The following is an 18423-nucleotide window of genomic DNA, read 5'->3' on the forward strand; positions in this document are numbered from 1 at the left end:
GGCTTTGGTGCAACACATTATCTGCTACACAAGTTGGCACCTAAGGTCTGCTGTAATTGCTTTGAAGGTTTGCGAATGCCTAGTATGTGTTGATAATAGAATTAGGAAGAAAAAGGGATGAATGTAATAAGGCTTAGGAAAGTGACTAGAGGATGGATTTGCTGTCGGTAAGTGCTTTCCAACCACCAGGGAGGTAGGCGCCACCATCTCTTTTATTATATAGATACTGCATTGCAAAAGAAGAAAAAGCAAGCTAAACACATTGAACAATAAAATTGGTCAAAGTAACTATGATTGTGATTTTTTAAAATACAGTTTTGTAACAGAAATAGACATTGAAATGAGTGGGTATGAGAATACTATTCTATCATAACATAACTACCAAATTGCTAATGTTGAATGCCTGCCAGATCAGACATTACCTATTACTAATGTTTAGTAAGCACTGAATTAAGAAAAATATCTGGGCAACACCTTTGAGTACATTTTTTATCCAATGTCATGACTTCTTCACACCTCAAGGGAAAGCATCCCCTTGTTTTTGTTTAGTTTATGTCAACTGTGAATCAGTGATTCAGTTCAAAATTGGAAATTCTAATGTAGGAATTTTATAGCAAAATAAGTCATGTGGTTTTTCCATCAGGATTTTGATTCAAGCTGGTTATTATCTTGTTATCTCTGTCCCCCAAATGATTAGCATTTGCTCATAATTTACAGTTGCATTTCTTTATAAAGTAAGCAACATTCACTTTAATCCCATGACCCACCAAATTACAGCAAAGGTTACCTAAGAAGCCTCTTTACAGGTTTACTAAGACTGATTTATGGGCTGTTAGTCCCTCAGAAGCTGGCCTATTAGAATGGAGGGCAGTGGGGAGCCCTAGAAAGAGACCCGACTCCAGCCAAGTTCGTTGATAACAACATGGCCGACTGACTCATAGCTTCTGCACACCATATCCTGCTCCTCGTCCAGCCTGGAATTGTTTAGCTTGGCCCCGCTCCCTGCCTGTCCACAGCCTTTCCCTTTTGAAGTTCTGCATGTGGGACTTGTGTGTCCATCCTTTCCTTGACCAGCTGGTCTCTTGTTTTGCCTTCACCTTTCTGAGCTCAGTGTTGAGAGGTCATGGAGACTTCATCCTCCCGTGAGGCCCACACTTGATCGGAAGTAGAAATAGTTCAGGACAGAAACTCTTGTGTAAGAGACACCTGGGGTGGAAGCTGGGGTGTTCTGTTTAGCAGTTGGAACTTTCAGGGCATGTCGCCGAGTCTTTCTGAGACTCAGCTTCCTCATGTAAAAAATAGGAATAACCACGTCAAGATTGTGGCAAAGATTAAATGACACAATAAAACTGGCACATTTTTGACACTAATGTGATTTTCTACTCTTCCATGTCCTCCTCGCCCTTCTTCTCCTTCATTCTCTCCTTCTTTGTTCTTCCTTCCTCCTTTTCTTGTTCTTCTTGTTCTTTCTTCTCATACTTCCTCATATCATATAATCATTTTTATCATTTTCTCATTCATCCACCCCTGACCAAATTCATGTAAATCAAATCATATCATGTTATACAATATAAGCCCTTGGCACATGACTCAGGGTGTCTGTCTCTGATATAGCATGAATTAGGTCATGTTCCCAGAGCACATGTGCAAAGAAAGTCTATTCCAGCCTGACTGGCTTTTGCAGACCTGGAGTATGATTTACTCATGTAAGAAAATAAAGCTCTTCAGTCACTCAGCTTCTCCTTTCAGGACTAATTCTCAGAACCGCTAGGACTGAGCTCAGAGCAGCTGTGCCTGAGGGGAGTCCTCCTAGCTCAGCCCAGCATCTGGAGACTCTGGATGTGTGCCTCAGGGTTAACCTCAGATCTTCATTCCCTGGGAGTTTGCATTGGCCTCATCTCAATTCAGCAAATCCCTAAAGTTGTACAAGAACAAAATTTAATTCAGAGATTCCTAGGAGCGGTAGCTACCTCAGAATCGATCCACGAGGATCTGTTGTCTCTCTTCAATCAAATAATTATTCACTTGAGGAAATTACTTGAATGTCTTTTTATTACACCTCTTGATCTTTGTCAAGTATTTTTTAAGTTTTATTAAAACTCCAGGCATCTTCCACAGCCTTTAGCAATTTCCGTGTTTGGCATTTTGAGCAATTCTGTCCCATACACAGGGTAACCAAGATTGATCTACTTCCCGGTTCTACTTAGAGTTCATGGTGAAACATATCTTTTAGAAATCATATTTTGTCATGTTTTCTTTTACTGCATGTATACTTTAATTTCTTTTTCTTATAGATAAAAGAATACCCAGAAGGTATTGCTAAAGATGACTAGTGTTAATTTATGTACTATTTGGCATAAATTTTCATAATGTGCTCAAGTTGTCCTAACTTCAAGTATCGAAGGCAAAGTTAATTAGTATGACCTGTTGGCATTTTGTTTCAAACATGAAATCCAGAGCATGCACATGTGAAATGTATAATGGATTTCTCATTCCATTAATTTAATCACATTTTGGATTATGAGACATTTAAACAAACAGAAATAGGGAAACAGGGTTAATGGAGGTCAGAGTGAAGCCTTATAGGGGAGCCAGGGCAGGACTCATGCTTTTGCTAGAAATAAGTAATTGGTAGTATAATTTTCTCAGGGCTGAGGATTACAAGTTAACTCTCCAATCTTTCCTATTTATGTACCTGAATTTGTCAAAGCTTCATCACTGTCTTAGGGGCTCTCTTTCTGGTTTTCAGATGACTGGCTTTTCCTTATGTCCTCAAATACATTATCAGGGTTCACTAGAGAAAGAGAACCCTGAGCATATAGAGATGAATAGGAGGAGATCTATTACTAGTCTTGGCTCATGCGATTATGGGGGAGAGGTCCCACAACATATAGTCTGCAAGCTAGGGAAAAAGGACATTTGCCTGTGGTATACCTCAGTCCAAGTCCAGGGACCCAAGAACCAGGACATCTACTGGTGCAGCTCCCAGTGTGAGTCTGTGGGCCTGTGAACAGGGGTGAGGGTGAGGGCTGTCACTGAGGAAAACGAGAGCTACGAGGTATGACAACAAGAGATGGATGTCTCAGCTCAAGAAGAGAGAGAATCTGCCCGTTGTTTATTCTCTTCCAGAAGTACTTTTATAGACAGAATAATGTGTAGTATCTATGTGGGCTCCCATAGTCTAATCAAAGTAGCACATATAATTAACTAGGACACTGTATGTATAGAATGCACATGTTTAAAGACGGATAATAAAATAGTCATGCCTAGAATAAGAAATGGAACAAGTCCCCCCCTCCACCTCTCTTCTACCAGATAATCACTATACTAATTTCTTGACTTGTCATTCTCTTATGACATATATATATGTATATGTATATATGTAAATGTATATGTGTGTATATATACTCATGTATGTGTGTATATATGTATGTATATATACTTAACATCAGTCTTTGCATCCCTAAACCAGATATGGAATGGTTTTGAAACCCCAAGAAACCTACCAAAATGCCCCTGTGTAAAGAAATGATGCATTAGCCTTTAGATGGAGGACTTCAAAGAAAGTTGAAAAGAATATCTGGTCATTGTCTGGTTTCTGCTTCCCTGGGCAAGGTAACTAGTGAGTCCTGGGAAGCATTTGGCAAAGAGATTCTACATGATCTAGTGGAACTATTGTTAGAGGAAATGTCATTGAATATGTCTGCTTTTCTTTGATCTAACTCTTGCTCTCAGGAGTAAGTTACGGAAGAGCGTGTGCTTGTATTTACACACACACACACACACACACACACACACACACACACACGAAGCTGGACACTTGTTCAGGTTTGTTTGAAAAATAGCCTAATAAGAGGTATGAGAATCTTAATGATGATTGCTTCCTGCAATCTGTATCTGTAGTCATGGTGCTTCCAATATTTTGGTAACCCAATATATCTGTCATCTGGGATCTTCTAGCCCCATCCCCTTGGAGATTTTTTTTCTTTTCTTCTTTGTCCTTTGGATTCTCTGTTTCTTAAATCTCATGTATTCCTCATTCTTACTGAAAACTATTATTGAGGCAGATAATCCAGTAGCTTCTTGACAGAGGGGGTCCTCTCTTCAGCCCTTGGATCTATTTGATGTCTTAGGTTATGTGTAAAAGCCACAGAATTTTGAAGGCACTGCTTCTTTGCCTCTCCTACTGTATGCTTGCCTTTGAGAAATTCAAAACCATTGCATTTCCTGATCCCTTGCATTTGATTTAACTTTTCCTCTCTGGAAGCCTGTAGACTCTGTCTTCAATATCTTTAAACTTCAAAATAAAATATTTCCATGTCCTTCTATATTTTTTGTGTTGGGCACTTGTTGGGTCATTTTAATTTTGAAACTAATATCCTTAGTTTTAGGAAATATTCTTCATTTTCTTTCTTTTTTTCCTTTCTGGTAATTAATCTTGTTTCCTCTTGTTTTTGGAGCTCCTCTAATTTGGATGTTGGACCTCTTTGTGTTTTCTCCTTCTCTTGGTATTTCTCTCCTCTTTTCTAACTCTCTTCCTTTTTGTTCTGCTTTTGTGAAGATTCTCTAAACTTTATCTTAACTTAATCTTTAACTTAATCTTTCTGTTGAGATTTCTATGCATACTTAGTCTATCAAAGTTTATTTAAAGAGTAGTATTTTTGTTGTTCTCTGAATGATGGTCCTCTTCCTTCATTCTCTTTATCGTCTTTAAATATAATTACATTTGTATTTCATGAATGGACCATTTTCTCTAAACTGTCTGAGATAACGTGTGTATTATTTTTAAAACTTCTACTTTGCAAATTTCATTTTATTTGATTTTTTTTTTTTTTGGTCTCTAACTTCTGCATTAGAGATATTTCTTGGTTTTCTGAAAATGTCTTTCTGCTCATCGTTGAAAGTGGGAATCGTAAGAGCTGATTGGAACCTCTGAACTCCTGGATAAGGCTTACTGATCTCAAGCCTCACTGTGAGGGAGCTAGGTGACCTGTTTCTTGGGAATTCCTAATCAGTGCTTCCTTTAGACCCATGTGAGAGGTGTCCCAGCATTAAAGCACTCTGCGGTGGCCCTCTTTCAGCTTTGTCCTGCTTCTTGGGATGATGTCTGTTCAGTGCCAAGTTAAAGGCTCACCTAGGGCTTGCTCTACCCTTTTCTAGAGTATGCTTTGTGTTCTCAGGGTTCTTTTCCCAGTAATCCCAGAATTACTTCTAGGACATACATATTCTTCTTCCTCTGGCCTGGTCTCCCAGAAACATTGCAGAGAAAGAGTATAATTAGCCCCTTAGGAGCAACTAGTAGAAAAGGCTTTGGCTTTCAAGAAAGCTTGCAGGTGTGCTCTGGATTATCTACATGCATAGGCACATGGCCCTCAATGTTTTGAATGGAGCCAGGGAATGGAAAGAGAAGGGAGTCTGTTTATGGGCCACAAACCCTATGTTCTGTCCCAACACTCCATAATAATTACAAATTTCAGTACCTCGTTCAGGAATCTATGAAGGAATGCTTGAAAAATAGAAAGATAGAATCCTAAGTAAGGCATGGTAGTGCATACCTGCAATCCAAGCTCCTTGGGAAACTGAGGCAGGAGTATTCAAAATTCTAGGCCAATCTGGGCAATTTGGTGAGACTCTTCAAAATATAAAAAGAGCTGGGATGTATCTCAGTGGTAGAACACTTCTGGATTCAGTCCCCATCGCCACAAAGGGAAGAAGAAATGTTGGCAGGGGGAGGGAGAGAAAGAAGGCAGGAAGGAAGGTAGTTTGGGGAGGGAGTAAGGGAAGAAGAGAGGGAAGGAAGAGGGAGGCTGGAACTGTTTGATTTAATGGTTTGGGGGACTTTATGTTAAACATAAAATTTTGTGGATACATGAAACTAGGTCTTTATTTTCTTGCCTTGGGTCTTATAAATGTTGGGGATGGACCTTATGATGTTTCCCCATGGGTTTGTCCTATTGTACCAGGATCATTGGAAAGCCAGGGTCATTGTATTCTGTGGGTCACAGTGTCCTCCTGTTTTCTGTACTGTAGCTGCACCTGCCAAGAGTGGGTGGTGGGAATTGAGTCTTGTCCCATCCTGGGCTCCTATTTTAGCTGCCCTCTTTACCTTTAGTTCCTGACATACCTGGTGGTGCCAGTGTGCAAGGCTTTTGAAGGTTTTGAAGTGTAAATTATAATTGTTCTCATCCATCTCCACCTGTGGTTTAGGACCGGGCTCTGTAGGAGTATGGGTCAGTCATCAATTGTTCTTCTTCATCTGTTTCTATTTTCTCTTTACTGTTCCTGCTCATTTTTGTTGGTTTATATCCTTTTAAAAATCCATTTACTGTAGTTCAGGAGCATTTCTAGTGAGAGAGAAATGTGTGTGTTAAATCTGCTTGTACTCTAGAAACCAGCTTGGGCTTTTTGTTTGTTTTTCTTAGTTAGAACCTGTACATTCCATTTGATCCCTGCCCTGAAAGTTCCATTGTGTAGGGTGAGTAATGACTGATGCTTATTGGAGGCAGTCTCCAACACCAAAATAAGATGAATTGTGGAGATCAGGGGTAGTGACACCATGTTCAGGTCCTGAGTACTCTCACTACTCTTAATTAAACTTGAGCAAACTGCTTCAAAGTTTGGCATGTGGTCATCCATAATATCAGGTGGAGGTGGTGCTTTCACAAGTTTCTGCTTTCTCTTCACCATGCAGTGCTCCAAATGGAAGAGCTAGATTACAATATTTTTTGTGCTACAGTTATTTTTCCCATTGTAGAAAGAGGAAATTACTTTTCAGTAAATATGAGTTTAATTTATGGAATTACTGTTAGCAGGTCCTCATAGCATTATGACATATTAAAAGATTGGTGCTTGGATGTATCCATTTTAGACTGAAAGATGCCCAAAGGATAGTGAAAGGAGTGGAGGAGAACTAGCATTGGTGTCTTGGTAATTCAGTTTTAAGAGTAGTATTGCAATCAAGCTCCATAAAATCCCATCAGACACCTGTTCTAAACACCAGTCTTTGAACCAGACCTCAGAGGAATTCAGTAACTTACAAGGACAAAGAACTAAATTGAGCTCTCTTCAAAACCAAAGCAGGGATGGGGTTTGAATCCAGAAGAGAGCGATGATGAATCCTTTCTACTGCATGCTGCTATCTTCACAGAATAAATTTCCCAGGTGATGGTCATCGTGTCAGGAAGTTGTGATACAGGTGGCCTTTTTTAAATTTCCAATTAAAGATAAGTGTTGTTGAGTCAAAAGCAGTTACTTTTACTCATTGAGGACTAGACCAAGTTGTTAATTTTATACATATGGTAGAAATGAATGAAACATCTCTAAAAACTTCTTTCTTGCTATTTTGTTTTGATTCCAAGTATTGAATATCCAATTGCTAATTTTAGCTTAAAATATCTGCAACTGGGTACGTTGAATCTATATTTGGATGAGATTAATTGCAAGTATTAATACTAGAAGGAAATCAGAAGTTAATGATAGAATTATTGCTGCATTTCTACAAAACAAATTCCCCCATTTAAGAACATGGCTAAGTATTGATTAATATCCATTCTTCTACAGTTTTTACATCTGAAATTAAGAGAAAGTATCATTAAACAAAATTCCAGTGTGGACTGTCATGTTAGTTATTGCTATATTTCATTTTCACAGTCTTTGGTTTACCATCTAGGCCAAAATTCTAGCTTATTATTATCATTCTTCAAGTAATAGAAGTCCTTATTCTACTCTGACCTTAGTGGATCACCTTATTTGGTTCTATTTAGTAGTGTAGCTGATGTTGATGAATCAGTGGTTTTAAGGGATCCCCTTATGGAATTTCCTTTCCATTCTTCAAGATGCATAGTTACCATGCTAAAACTCTTCTGAGACTTCCATTTATCTTCAAAAGAAAGGGAAATGTATTCTTCCAGATCCTTATTTTCTCAAATATATGGCACTCTGAGGATTCTGTATGTTCTGCTTAGTAAGTCTCTTGCTTGGCTTCTTGAAGAGTAGACAAAAGCAAGCTCCTGCCCAATGTAGAAGTGCACTATCCTGGAAAATCAGCTTGTACTGCAGACACCCACTTTCTCTTTAACCTTTAGACAGGTCCTAAGCCTGTCTTCCTTGTTCTCTTAACAAACATTTGTTGAATATCTGCCATTTCTCTACCAGGCGATGAAGAATTAAAGGCAAACAGACTTCCTCCTTGATCTGAGAGAATCCATACTCACAGGCTTCCAGTTCAACAAGATGGTAGATACTTTGAAGATTTATATATGCAGGACTTCAGGAACCTAAAGGAGTAGGGTAGTGGTATTGATTTGGTTTCGCTGGTGGAAACTAATCTGTAAGTCATATTGAGAATGAAACTATTTCCCTTTAGAACATTCTTGCTCCTCTAGCTGAAAGATCAATGGGGCTCCCTATCCTTCAGTGAACCCTAAATCTACCCCTAGTAACAATTAGTCCCTCTCTCCTATTGGTTTCAAATGATTAAGTTCCTACATTTAATATGACCAATGTTGCATTCATTGCTATCTGTTTATATGTATGGCCTCTTTTCAGGATTTCCTCAAGCTCTGTTCATGCACTTTTAAGTACATCTTATTCTGTACATGTTTATTTTTTAAAATCCTAGCATTTTGCATTTTCAGACCCATTTATTGATGAGGATTTGAAAGTAAATTTAATCAATGAAAGACTTTTAAAAATTTTTAGCGAATACCACTCATATCATCTGAATTCTAGCATCTAATTGGCTAATTCAATATTTTGAACTTTTTGTTACATCATGAATTTTAACAGTGTGACCGTACTTTTTAAATTTAATTTAATTTAATTTTATTTTATTGGGAGTTGAACCTAGAGGTACTTAGCCACTGAGTCACATTCCCAGCCTTTTTTATTTTTTATTTTGAGACAGGGTTTTGCTAAGTTGTTTAGGGCCTTGCTAAGTTATTGAGGCTGGTCTTGAACTTGCAATCTTCCTGCCTCAACCTCCGGAGTCACTGAATGGTAGACATGCGTCACTGTGCCTGGCATAACTGCACTATTAAAGTAGGAGAGAAACACATACATTTTTTGAAACTTTCGGAAGGAGACCAAATTTCAGTATTTCAGGAATTTTATGATCATATTTGAAGTAGAACGTTCTATCTACTGAAGCCACTGTGTGACATGTGCCACTACCTAAGAAGGGTACCTTAAAAGTAGGGTGCGTAGTTTGGCTTCTCCTTATTGTTCTCTGAGGCCCTACTATGACCTCACTTACCCAAAGCATCTTTTAAATTTGGTTGGGTGTTAAGCTGAGCACCTTCTTGAAGCTTTATTCTTCTCTTTCTCTTCCTCCTCCTCTTCTCCTTCTTTTTTATATCTTTATTTCTGTTGTTGGCCACCAGGTAGCAAGAGTGCCTTGAAGGCTCACAGAGAGGGAACTGTTGTAAACCAGCAAAAAATTTAAACCCCATGCATTCAAGAGGGGAAAGGGAAAGTGTCCAGAATCAGAATTCCTCTCTGGGGCTGTGTCCTCAGGCTGCCGATTATAAATGCAGGTGTACATCATCAGCTGTCTCCAGCAGCCTCTGGGTTCTGCCAATCCATCCACTGATACTGTGGTGTTACACTTCAAACCAGGGCCACTGAGATAAAGCGAGATGAAGGAAAGGGGCAACACAGATCATTCAAAACAGTGTCTGGCAATTGTAGGCAAAGAGGATCCCCAAATCCAAAGGGAGGTGTAGACACAGGGTGATTATTTCTCTGTATGGAAATATCCCAAATCCCATAATAGTCATGAGATTATTTTTTAACCATGAGAAACACATTTGTGCCAATCTAGAAAAGTCAAATATGTTATTTTAGATTTTTCTTTTTCCTTCACTCTTAGCCATTCCTCTGGGTATTCTAGTTGTGCGTGGAGACTGTGATTTGGAGACTTGCCGTATGTACATAGACCGCCTGCAGGAGGTGAGTTGATTTAGCCGATTATTTATTCTCCTCAACTTTGCATTTTCATAACCAATTACCAGTGCTTCTGAAGTGGCACATTTGGGGAGGAATTGGGAACGTGGTGGCCTTGTCCCTTAGGTCTACATTGGGCATCTTCCTCCCTACACCACCCGTGCCACGTGGTGCTGTTTCTCTAGTGTATCCCACAGCTATAGCTTGGAACCTCTGTTTTCCTGCCAGACTACATACCTGTATTTTTTAGCTTTAATGAATTTCAAATGGCACTGATAAATAATGAAAGAAAACAGAGATTTGGGGTTATTTAATTTTTTTGTATCTAGGATAGACTTTTGTCAGGGACTGTGATTTAAAAAATAAAACTTCTGCAAGAAGTTTTCTCTAATTCATGGAATTTTGTCAAAGCACAAAGGAATAATCTATTATTATTATTTTTCTTTCTCAATCTGGTCTTGCTATAGAGAAACAGAAAGGAAAAGATCTGGTATATGACACCCCCATTAATTTGAACAGCACAACTCACACATTCATCATTATAATTTTCCCTGGTTATTCTTGAAAAATTTTGAGGAGGGGGTGTGTTAACTGTCTCCATTCCACAAAAGGCAGAGACCTTTCTTTCTTACTGTTTCTTGGTAAAAGATGCTCATTAGAGTCACTTTCTCAGGTGGGCTGAGAGATTTGTATGCTTAGAGCTGTTGGCTGATTCTGATGGACACCCCTAGATGAGCAGCTCTGTCCAAGACAACACGTTGTACACAAGTAAATGTCAGAAAGCAAATGTACAGTGTTTAAAATACCTTTAAGCTGGAGGCACTTAACTATGAACATTAGATTTTATTTCTCTTGGCAGAAATAAGTTTGGATGGGAGAAATGCATTGATGTAAAAATTAATACTTTTTCTTGTTATTATTAAGGATTGAGATGGAATTATGAATGCAAAATATTTAGAGATATATGCCCAATTTCAAATACAGGTATGGTTGAGAGAAGAGGAGTGGACAAATTTTACACTTGTGGCTTCCTGTAGATAATTTGATTGAGGGTGACAACTCAAACAAGTTCAAATTTGTGAACTTCTTAGCATGCAACTCAGGTTAGAATCTATATACTCCAAACCTATATATAGTATTTCACTCAACAAATGTAATGACACTCAACAGTCAGAAAAGAATTTTAAAACTGAATCATAATTGGTACCAAACGTTTTTCTTCTTCTTTTTAAAATATTTAACACTCTAGTAATTTTGTTAATAAGACTTCACAGTGGAAAAGTACATACATGACTAATAAATTGGCTTTGTCGAAAACTAGCTTATTGGTGTGAAAAGCATGCCAATATTCAACTAAAGGTGAATTCTAAATAAAAAGGAAAGAGTGAACTCAGCGGATAAGGAGGAAGAGTTTTAAAACAAACTTGGGCACCGAAGGTAAGATGAGGCAGCCTTGTGGGAAGTGGGCCCAAGGACCAAGGAACCCAGGATGCTGACGTCTGTAAAGTTCTAGAACTCATTAGTATTAGGTAGCAAGCAAGCCCGGGGGATGTGACGGTGGTGACAACTTAGTTACCAAACTTTATACAGGGGGCTGAGCTTTCAGAATCTGCTAGTAAAATCTCCATTTCAACCCTGCTAATTTGCACTCTGTGATAACGTGAAGGTGGTCAGTGATTTTCTCGTTGAGGTTTATGAAAACTCAGTTTATCCAAGCAACTTATTGGTACAGACACAATTATCATGCATGTATTTAATGTAAGAGAAAGAAATTCTTTGTGTTTAAAGGGAATTAGGAAGGCTTGTATGTGTGTGTGTGTGTGTGTGTGTGTGTGTGTGTGTGTGAGAGAGAGAGAGAGAGAGAGAGAGAGAGAGAGAGAGAGAGAGAGAGAGAGTTGCTGGGCATTGAACCCAAGGCCTCTGGCATGCTAGGCAAGTGCTCTCCCACAGAGCTACATCTCCAGCCCCAGAAGATTTCCTTAAAAAAAAAAAAGTTCAAATGCTAATGAAACATGATCCCCATTTATTATAATAAATTTGCCTGTTCTTTACTTTTGTCTTCTCTGTCCTTGAAATTATTATATGTTGCTTAACTCTAAACATTAGGAATTATAAGTTTCAGGAGACAAATGACCTGTTTTCTCTCCATCCCAGTTGGTATGTTTTTATTATTTCTGGCATTACCTTCCTTGTTTAACCTTGGTGAATATGAGTGGGCTAGATGCTTTCCAGATGAGTATTTTTTAACATTAAATTGGGAGTTCAGTTGGTAGAATTATGGGGCAGCTTGTTCAAACTAATTTTAAGGTATGGATTTTTTTTCTCCCACTTTCTCATTAGGACTTGCAGTCGGTTTCTTCTGGTTCCCAGAGAGTTCATTACCAGGTAACACATAATTGACTCTCCTTGTTTCTTACCTTCCAGCCAAAAGAAGTCCACTTTCAGTTTATGTCTCATTTTGATTTAGAGGCCACATCTTCTCCAGGGATAGAGTACACCCTAAGAAGAACCTGCTGAAGTTGTTATCCTGATTCTTTTGCATTTTCCTGATTTGGGACCATTGTAGCACAGAACAAGTTTAGACTGCAGATTTTTCTCCCAAATCATTTGAAAAGAATTATAAAATGAAGTGTCACCAGAAAACTTAGCTTAAAGTAGCTTAGCAGGGCAAGGGTCTATTGGGTAGCACAACCAAAGAGTCCAGATCGGGGTGGATTTCATGCACCATTTGGTCATGGTTTATGCTCCATTTTCCTGCTGGTTCTCCTGCTTTGTTTTCCTCTTTGTGTCCATTTCACATTGACTGGCTGTTTCCAGGGTCTAAGAAGACTCCTTCACATCCAGGGCCTAGAACTCCCGATTTCCCATAACCATCAAACAAAAACTCTATAGTGACATCTGATGGCCCACACTGGTCTTTGGGACAAGATCTAAGGAGCCCAGTCTGCCCCTCTTTCTTCCCAACACTCATCAAGTCCCTGGGAGAACACTCAGTTGTCTTCTGCCCCACCTGATTTGGGAAAAGCCATTTCTTCCCAACTTTTCTGTCCATCCTGTTGCAGATCTCTTTAGCTGTCCTCTCAACATTAGATTTCTCAGGCACGATACAGATACAATTTCAACCCAAAACTGCGAGAGCCAATACAGAGCGCTCCGAGTGGTTCCCTTAAAGCCCTATGCTCTGGGAAGCCCCCACACCCTTCCCAGTAGAGAGGGGTATGTGAGAGTCACAGCACATCAACAGCTTCACCAAATAAATCTCTGCAGGTCATTGTATACCTCAGTACGGGTGAGGGATTTAAATACAGCCATGTGTTACTCAACAGCAAGGCTGCTTTCTCAGAAGTGCCACCGTTAGCCAGTTTATCTGTCTTGTGCACATATATGCATTAGCATGGCTGTGATGTTACTGTCGTAGGAGATACAGTCCTACAGGACCACTGTTGTCTACATGGTTCTTTGTTGGCCGTCATTGTACCACGCATGACTGCATGTATATTTGTGAATTTGTAAGTCCTCATTTCACTCCTCACTTTGGATTTTGGTGTATATTGTGCTATACCTGAAAATTTCAGCTGACCATCCTTTTGCAGAAACAACAACAAGAGCAGTTTAAAATAGACCCTGTACCTTCTAGGGGGCACCCCTGACAATAAATACCCTCTACCCTCAGCCAACGCAGCTTATTTATCTTTAGGTAAATGGCAGGAATGGCCTTAGTATAGCATGTGTTTGTTTCTCAAATAGGAAATCCCGCAATTCCAGAATCTCTTCCTCCATCTGACTGTAATTGGAAGGATGAAAAGTCACTTAGAATGTGTTTAAGAAAACAAAGGACTTCTAGACTGTTTATCAACCTCTAAAAGGCAGATTTTCACCTTATTTCTTAGATAACATTCTTAACACTGGCTCTTAGTGTATTTGCCTAGAGTCACTGTCTATGTGTAGTTTTATTTAAAAGTTTTTTAAAACTTTTAAAAACTACAGCCATTCTCTAACCATAAGCACTGGTAGATTTAAGTCAGTGCAGGTCCGTTTTATTAAAAAGGTTTGTGCTTCTTACTCTCCTACATTTCGAATTTTTGCAATTTTATCAAAATGTTTTAAGTGTTTTTCCTAACTAGTTTTATGAAAATCACACATTGTTTACTTTCTTGTCATAAAAATGTTGTCTTTTGGTGTGGTGGTTTTGATCATGAATGTTTTAACCGTGTTTTTTTATGCCATCTTTATACCATCTCTAGAGATCAGGAAATGGATGAAATTTTAAATATATGATAAGAATAGTTGTTTTATTTATTGTTTGATAATGAAAACATGCAGAAGGATTAACAATATTTTTCTGAATTTGTCAGAATCTCACTGTGCATCTGTTGACTTTCAGTCAAGTCCAGCCCTGGTGTCAAAACTGCTGTGTTATAAATGTCTCATCAAGAGGTTTTGTGCACTGAGCAGAAAGGACAACTAAATAGTGATCAAGGATGAGTATCAAGGTGCCACCTCCCCACACTCCTCCTTATAGTCATGAAAGGAGGGAGTAGAACTATAGGAAGCAGGAGGCTTTGGGTATTAAGTCATGTCAAAGATCGGCAAGTCCTGGATCTGCTCCTGAAACAAGTAGATTAACCAGTACAGAGATGATGTTAGGATCAATGCAGCCAGAGTACAGGTAGGGGAGGTGAGGAATTTCCTGAGCAGAGACAGGGGAAACCAGGAGCTGGTGAGAGGAACTGTCACATTTGCCTGAGATTCTCAGGGCAGAAATGAGTTGGAGGGATGGTGACTAAGGTTTGTGTTTTTAACCACATTCATTTTGATATGCCTGTGAGGTCCAAGAGGTTTGTTGAGTTGGAAGTTGGGTATATGAATGTTAAGTTACATTGAACAATCCAGACTCAGAGACAGAAATGTGGTTGTCATCAGTAAGTGGTGGTCGTTGGAACTATGGAGCTGGAGATCACCGGAGGAGAGTCTGATAAAGAGGAGAACACAGTGTCATGTCAGTATGCATGCATCAGTCAGGAAGAGCATGGGTTTAAGAGAATGCTCAGTCAAGAAGAGCCACGGGGATGGAGATAGGCAGCAAGAGACCTGGAGACCAAGGGTTAGCCCACAGTGAAATGCCTGGAAGAGCGAGGAGGAGGTCAAGTGCCTTTGAGAGTCTGAGATCATGGGGATTGATCTCTGTATTTTTTTTCCCTTAAAGGTACAGATAAAATACATGAGATGCAGGTGCCACTAATTTTTATGTAGAAAGTGGCAGAACCCCTGGCAGGAAATTTAATATTAAATTTTTTGTTTCTAGAAGGTGCATTGGCATAGTCCTCTAATCCCTGCTGAGGCAGGAGGACCACAATTTGAGGCCAGCCTCAGCAACTTACCTGAGACGGGTCTCGAAATAAAAGTTAAAAAGGACTGAGGATGTGGCTCAGTGGTTATGCACCCCTGGGTTCAATCCCCAGCACCAAAAGGAAGGTCTTTTGTTTCTTAACGAGAAAACAATAATATCAGAAACTTTAAATCTTATGTAACATAATAATTGTTTAATTTGACACAAAGTCCATTTGGAGAAGAGCCAAGAAAGGTTCTGTGCAGAGCACGTTCAAAGTTTATTTTTTGGGTCTGGGGTGTACCTCAGGGGTAGAGCACTTGCCTCGCGCGCACAGGCCATGCATTCGATCCTAGCAGCAATGCTCCAATGACAACAAAGACAAAACAAGTGTACTGAAAAAAAAAATTATCCTGTCTTGGTTACTTTATTGAGTAGACTCCTACAGGAAAAATATGTACTGTGAGTTCACAGTTCTGTTGCAGAACTGGAATTTAGGCCCACGGTAAACAGAGTTAAAGAGATATCTAAAGGTTCACTTAAAAAAGAAAAAAATCACCAGATTAAACAGACTATGGAGGAGCCTCTTCAACACAGAAGGAAATTTTAAGACTAATACTGCCAAACAAATACCTTAAACATCCACATGAAGTCCTGCCCTCCTTTCCAAGGTTATTTGCCTGGCCCTCACTCGGCATCACTGTCTCTGGTCACCAAAGCTGTTTTTGTGGTGTTTTTTCCCCTTAGACTCTTCTGCTTTCCATTTTCAGACAAAAACCAAAAACTCTCTTCAACATTTTCTCTTGCCCAATGTCATTTTCACTATAACGTTGGCATCTTAAACCTTATTTCACATGGAAAAACTAATTTTTGTGGAAGAGGTTGCACACAATTAAGTTACATTATTGTCCATGAAAAAAAAAAAAAAAAAAAAAAAAACTTTAGACTGTCTCCATGGGGGGTTGGGGGTGATGTAGGAGAAAGTGTTAAGAAACAAGATAGTGAAATGCTTAAATAGTCTTTAATGTACTTTGTTATGTATGAGATGGCATTAAATATGCTTAGAGAATTAACTGTGAAGAGAAGGAATAAACACTAGTAAAGTTTAAAAACTCGAGAAATCCCTGTCAGCTCACTAATTTGCAGCTGGGATTTTAGCTGACTGTTTTCTAAGACTAGAAAAAAAAATTCAAGAGAAAAAACAGCAGTTAGAAATGTGTTCCTGTGCCCAGGACTCCCCATTAGTGAGCCCTGTGGCAGCCCCTTGCCACTTAAGCATTTCACTGCTTTGGTTTCTTCCTTTTCCAAATTCAAAGTGAATTGCCAGCAAAGCACCAAGGCTTAAAAATGACACCTTGCATTAACCTAACAAGGTGTTATGGGTTCTACAAAAACGTGTTGGATATTTATAGCCTGCTGAAAATTCCTGCCTGCACCATCTCCGAGGTCAGAAGACAAAGGCCCCTCCATCCTAATGGCATCTCTGTGGCCCGCAACTGGTACGTTATCCAGCAAGACGTTGTGTGCAGATTCTTGAGGTTGGCCCAAAGGAAAGCAAAGCAAAGCAAAACACCTGAAATTCCCAAAAGAATTGCACTTGGCCATCTTTCATAAAGGTGGTATTTTATCCCTAGAAACCATCTCTCTTCTTACCCAAGTCATGAAGCTACTAGGGAATAGAGGCAGCTTCAGCCATTTCCGTGGTGATTCTGTACCAGGGAAGGGTTTTGCTCCCCATGGGGGATACTTGGCAATATCTGGATCCTTTTCTCAGGATCCACTGAGCAGAGGCATCGTCAATGTGCAACACAGCCTCCAATGTCAGTGGTGCAGAGCTGCAGAACCCTGAGGCATCCTGGAGCTGCTTAGTACTCAAATGGCATCCACAGGCAGGAGCGAGTCCTGGGTAAAGAAAGGGAAGGAGAAAGGGAACGGACCGGGGGAGAAAAAGTAGGGAGAGAAAGCAGAAAGAGGCACCTTTAGTACTGTAGGGAGGGATGGCAGAGTAGAATAAAGAGATTTGGGGGAGCAATTGTTTTTTTTTTTTTTTCCTCACGTTGGGGAGACACTTTCAGTTTACCTATTTCCCAGGATACTTTGTGCTTTGTGTAGCACTGAATATTATAAGTTAAAAATATGAGGTTTTAGTGAATACCCTGGGAATCAATAGTAGATTCCACAATGGATCTATCCAGGTGATTCTTTTCTCTAAGAATTATTTACTTAAAAATAACACTGAGGGTTTGGAATGTTTTAAAATAGGACATTTTCGAGAAGTCCTTTCATCCTTTAAAGCAGTGCAGAGGTCTTTTGCTTCCAAGAGATGAAACTCTTGGTCAGATTTGAGTCTGTATCCGTTTGCTAATCCTCTGATCTCTTTTTCCCTACGTACTGCTCTTCTGGAGGATCAGTCTGTGTTGTATGAAAGCTCTATCTAGTCCCAGGCAAACATTATTTTTCCACAAATATTTTATTTGTTCCTTTTCTCTTGATGTTGTCAGACCTTATTCCTCTCCCTCTTTTCCCTAAAATCTCTTCCTCTTTTATTCTTTTTTCTTTGTTTAGTTTTTTTTTTAATTAAAGACAAGTTCTTCAATAAATAAGTTTAGACAAATTTGAGGGAGTCTTCCTGGGAATTAATTTATCTTATTCAAGAGAAAGTCAGGGGGCAGCTAGGAACTTTAGAGAATGTTTTTCCTTTGGGCTGGATTCAAGCTGTCAGAAATGGGTCAAATGAGGATTTAAAGTGGAAATAGCCTGGAGCCCTGACTGTTGACTGTTACAAGTGAAGGTAGTACTGTTAACTCTCTCTCTCTCTCACTCTCACTCTCTCTCTCTCTCTCTCCCCCTCTCTCTCTCCCTCTCTCTCTCTCTCTCTCTCTCTCTCTCTCTCTCTCACACACGCACACACACACACACAGCTGTTGTTAATGGAGGACCTACTCACTCAAAGGAGATCTTTAAAGTGGCAGACTACCTACCTCCTATTTCCCTCTTCTACCACCATCCCTATTTCTTCATCTTCCAGAATTGACTCCTAAAAATGGTCACCCCATTTCTGTATTCTGGTGATATAGGAGTTGGGGGGTTAAGGTAGATTTGAGGTGAAAGAACCTTGATATATAAAAATAGCAGTAGCAATTCTGTTAGTT

At 39.4% G+C, this 18423-nt stretch overlaps 1 protein-coding gene across 2 annotated transcripts in view; it reads left to right on the top strand.

The window, feature by feature from the left end:
* Window positions 1–18423, top strand: part of Dgki (diacylglycerol kinase iota) — a 428083-nt gene that overhangs the window by 320125 nt on the left and 89535 nt on the right. For both annotated transcript variants that reach the window (XM_047561379.1, XM_047561380.1), the window contains 2 exons: window positions 9869–9948; window positions 12283–12327. In XM_047561379.1, coding sequence (XP_047417335.1) covers window positions 9869–9948; window positions 12283–12327 — 125 coding nt within the window. The remainder of the gene's footprint in view (window positions 1–9868; window positions 9949–12282; window positions 12328–18423) is intronic.

This window comes from Sciurus carolinensis, chromosome 8 (assembly GCF_902686445.1).
Source record: "Sciurus carolinensis chromosome 8, mSciCar1.2, whole genome shotgun sequence".
NCBI lineage: Eukaryota > Metazoa > Chordata > Mammalia > Rodentia > Sciuridae > Sciurus > Sciurus carolinensis.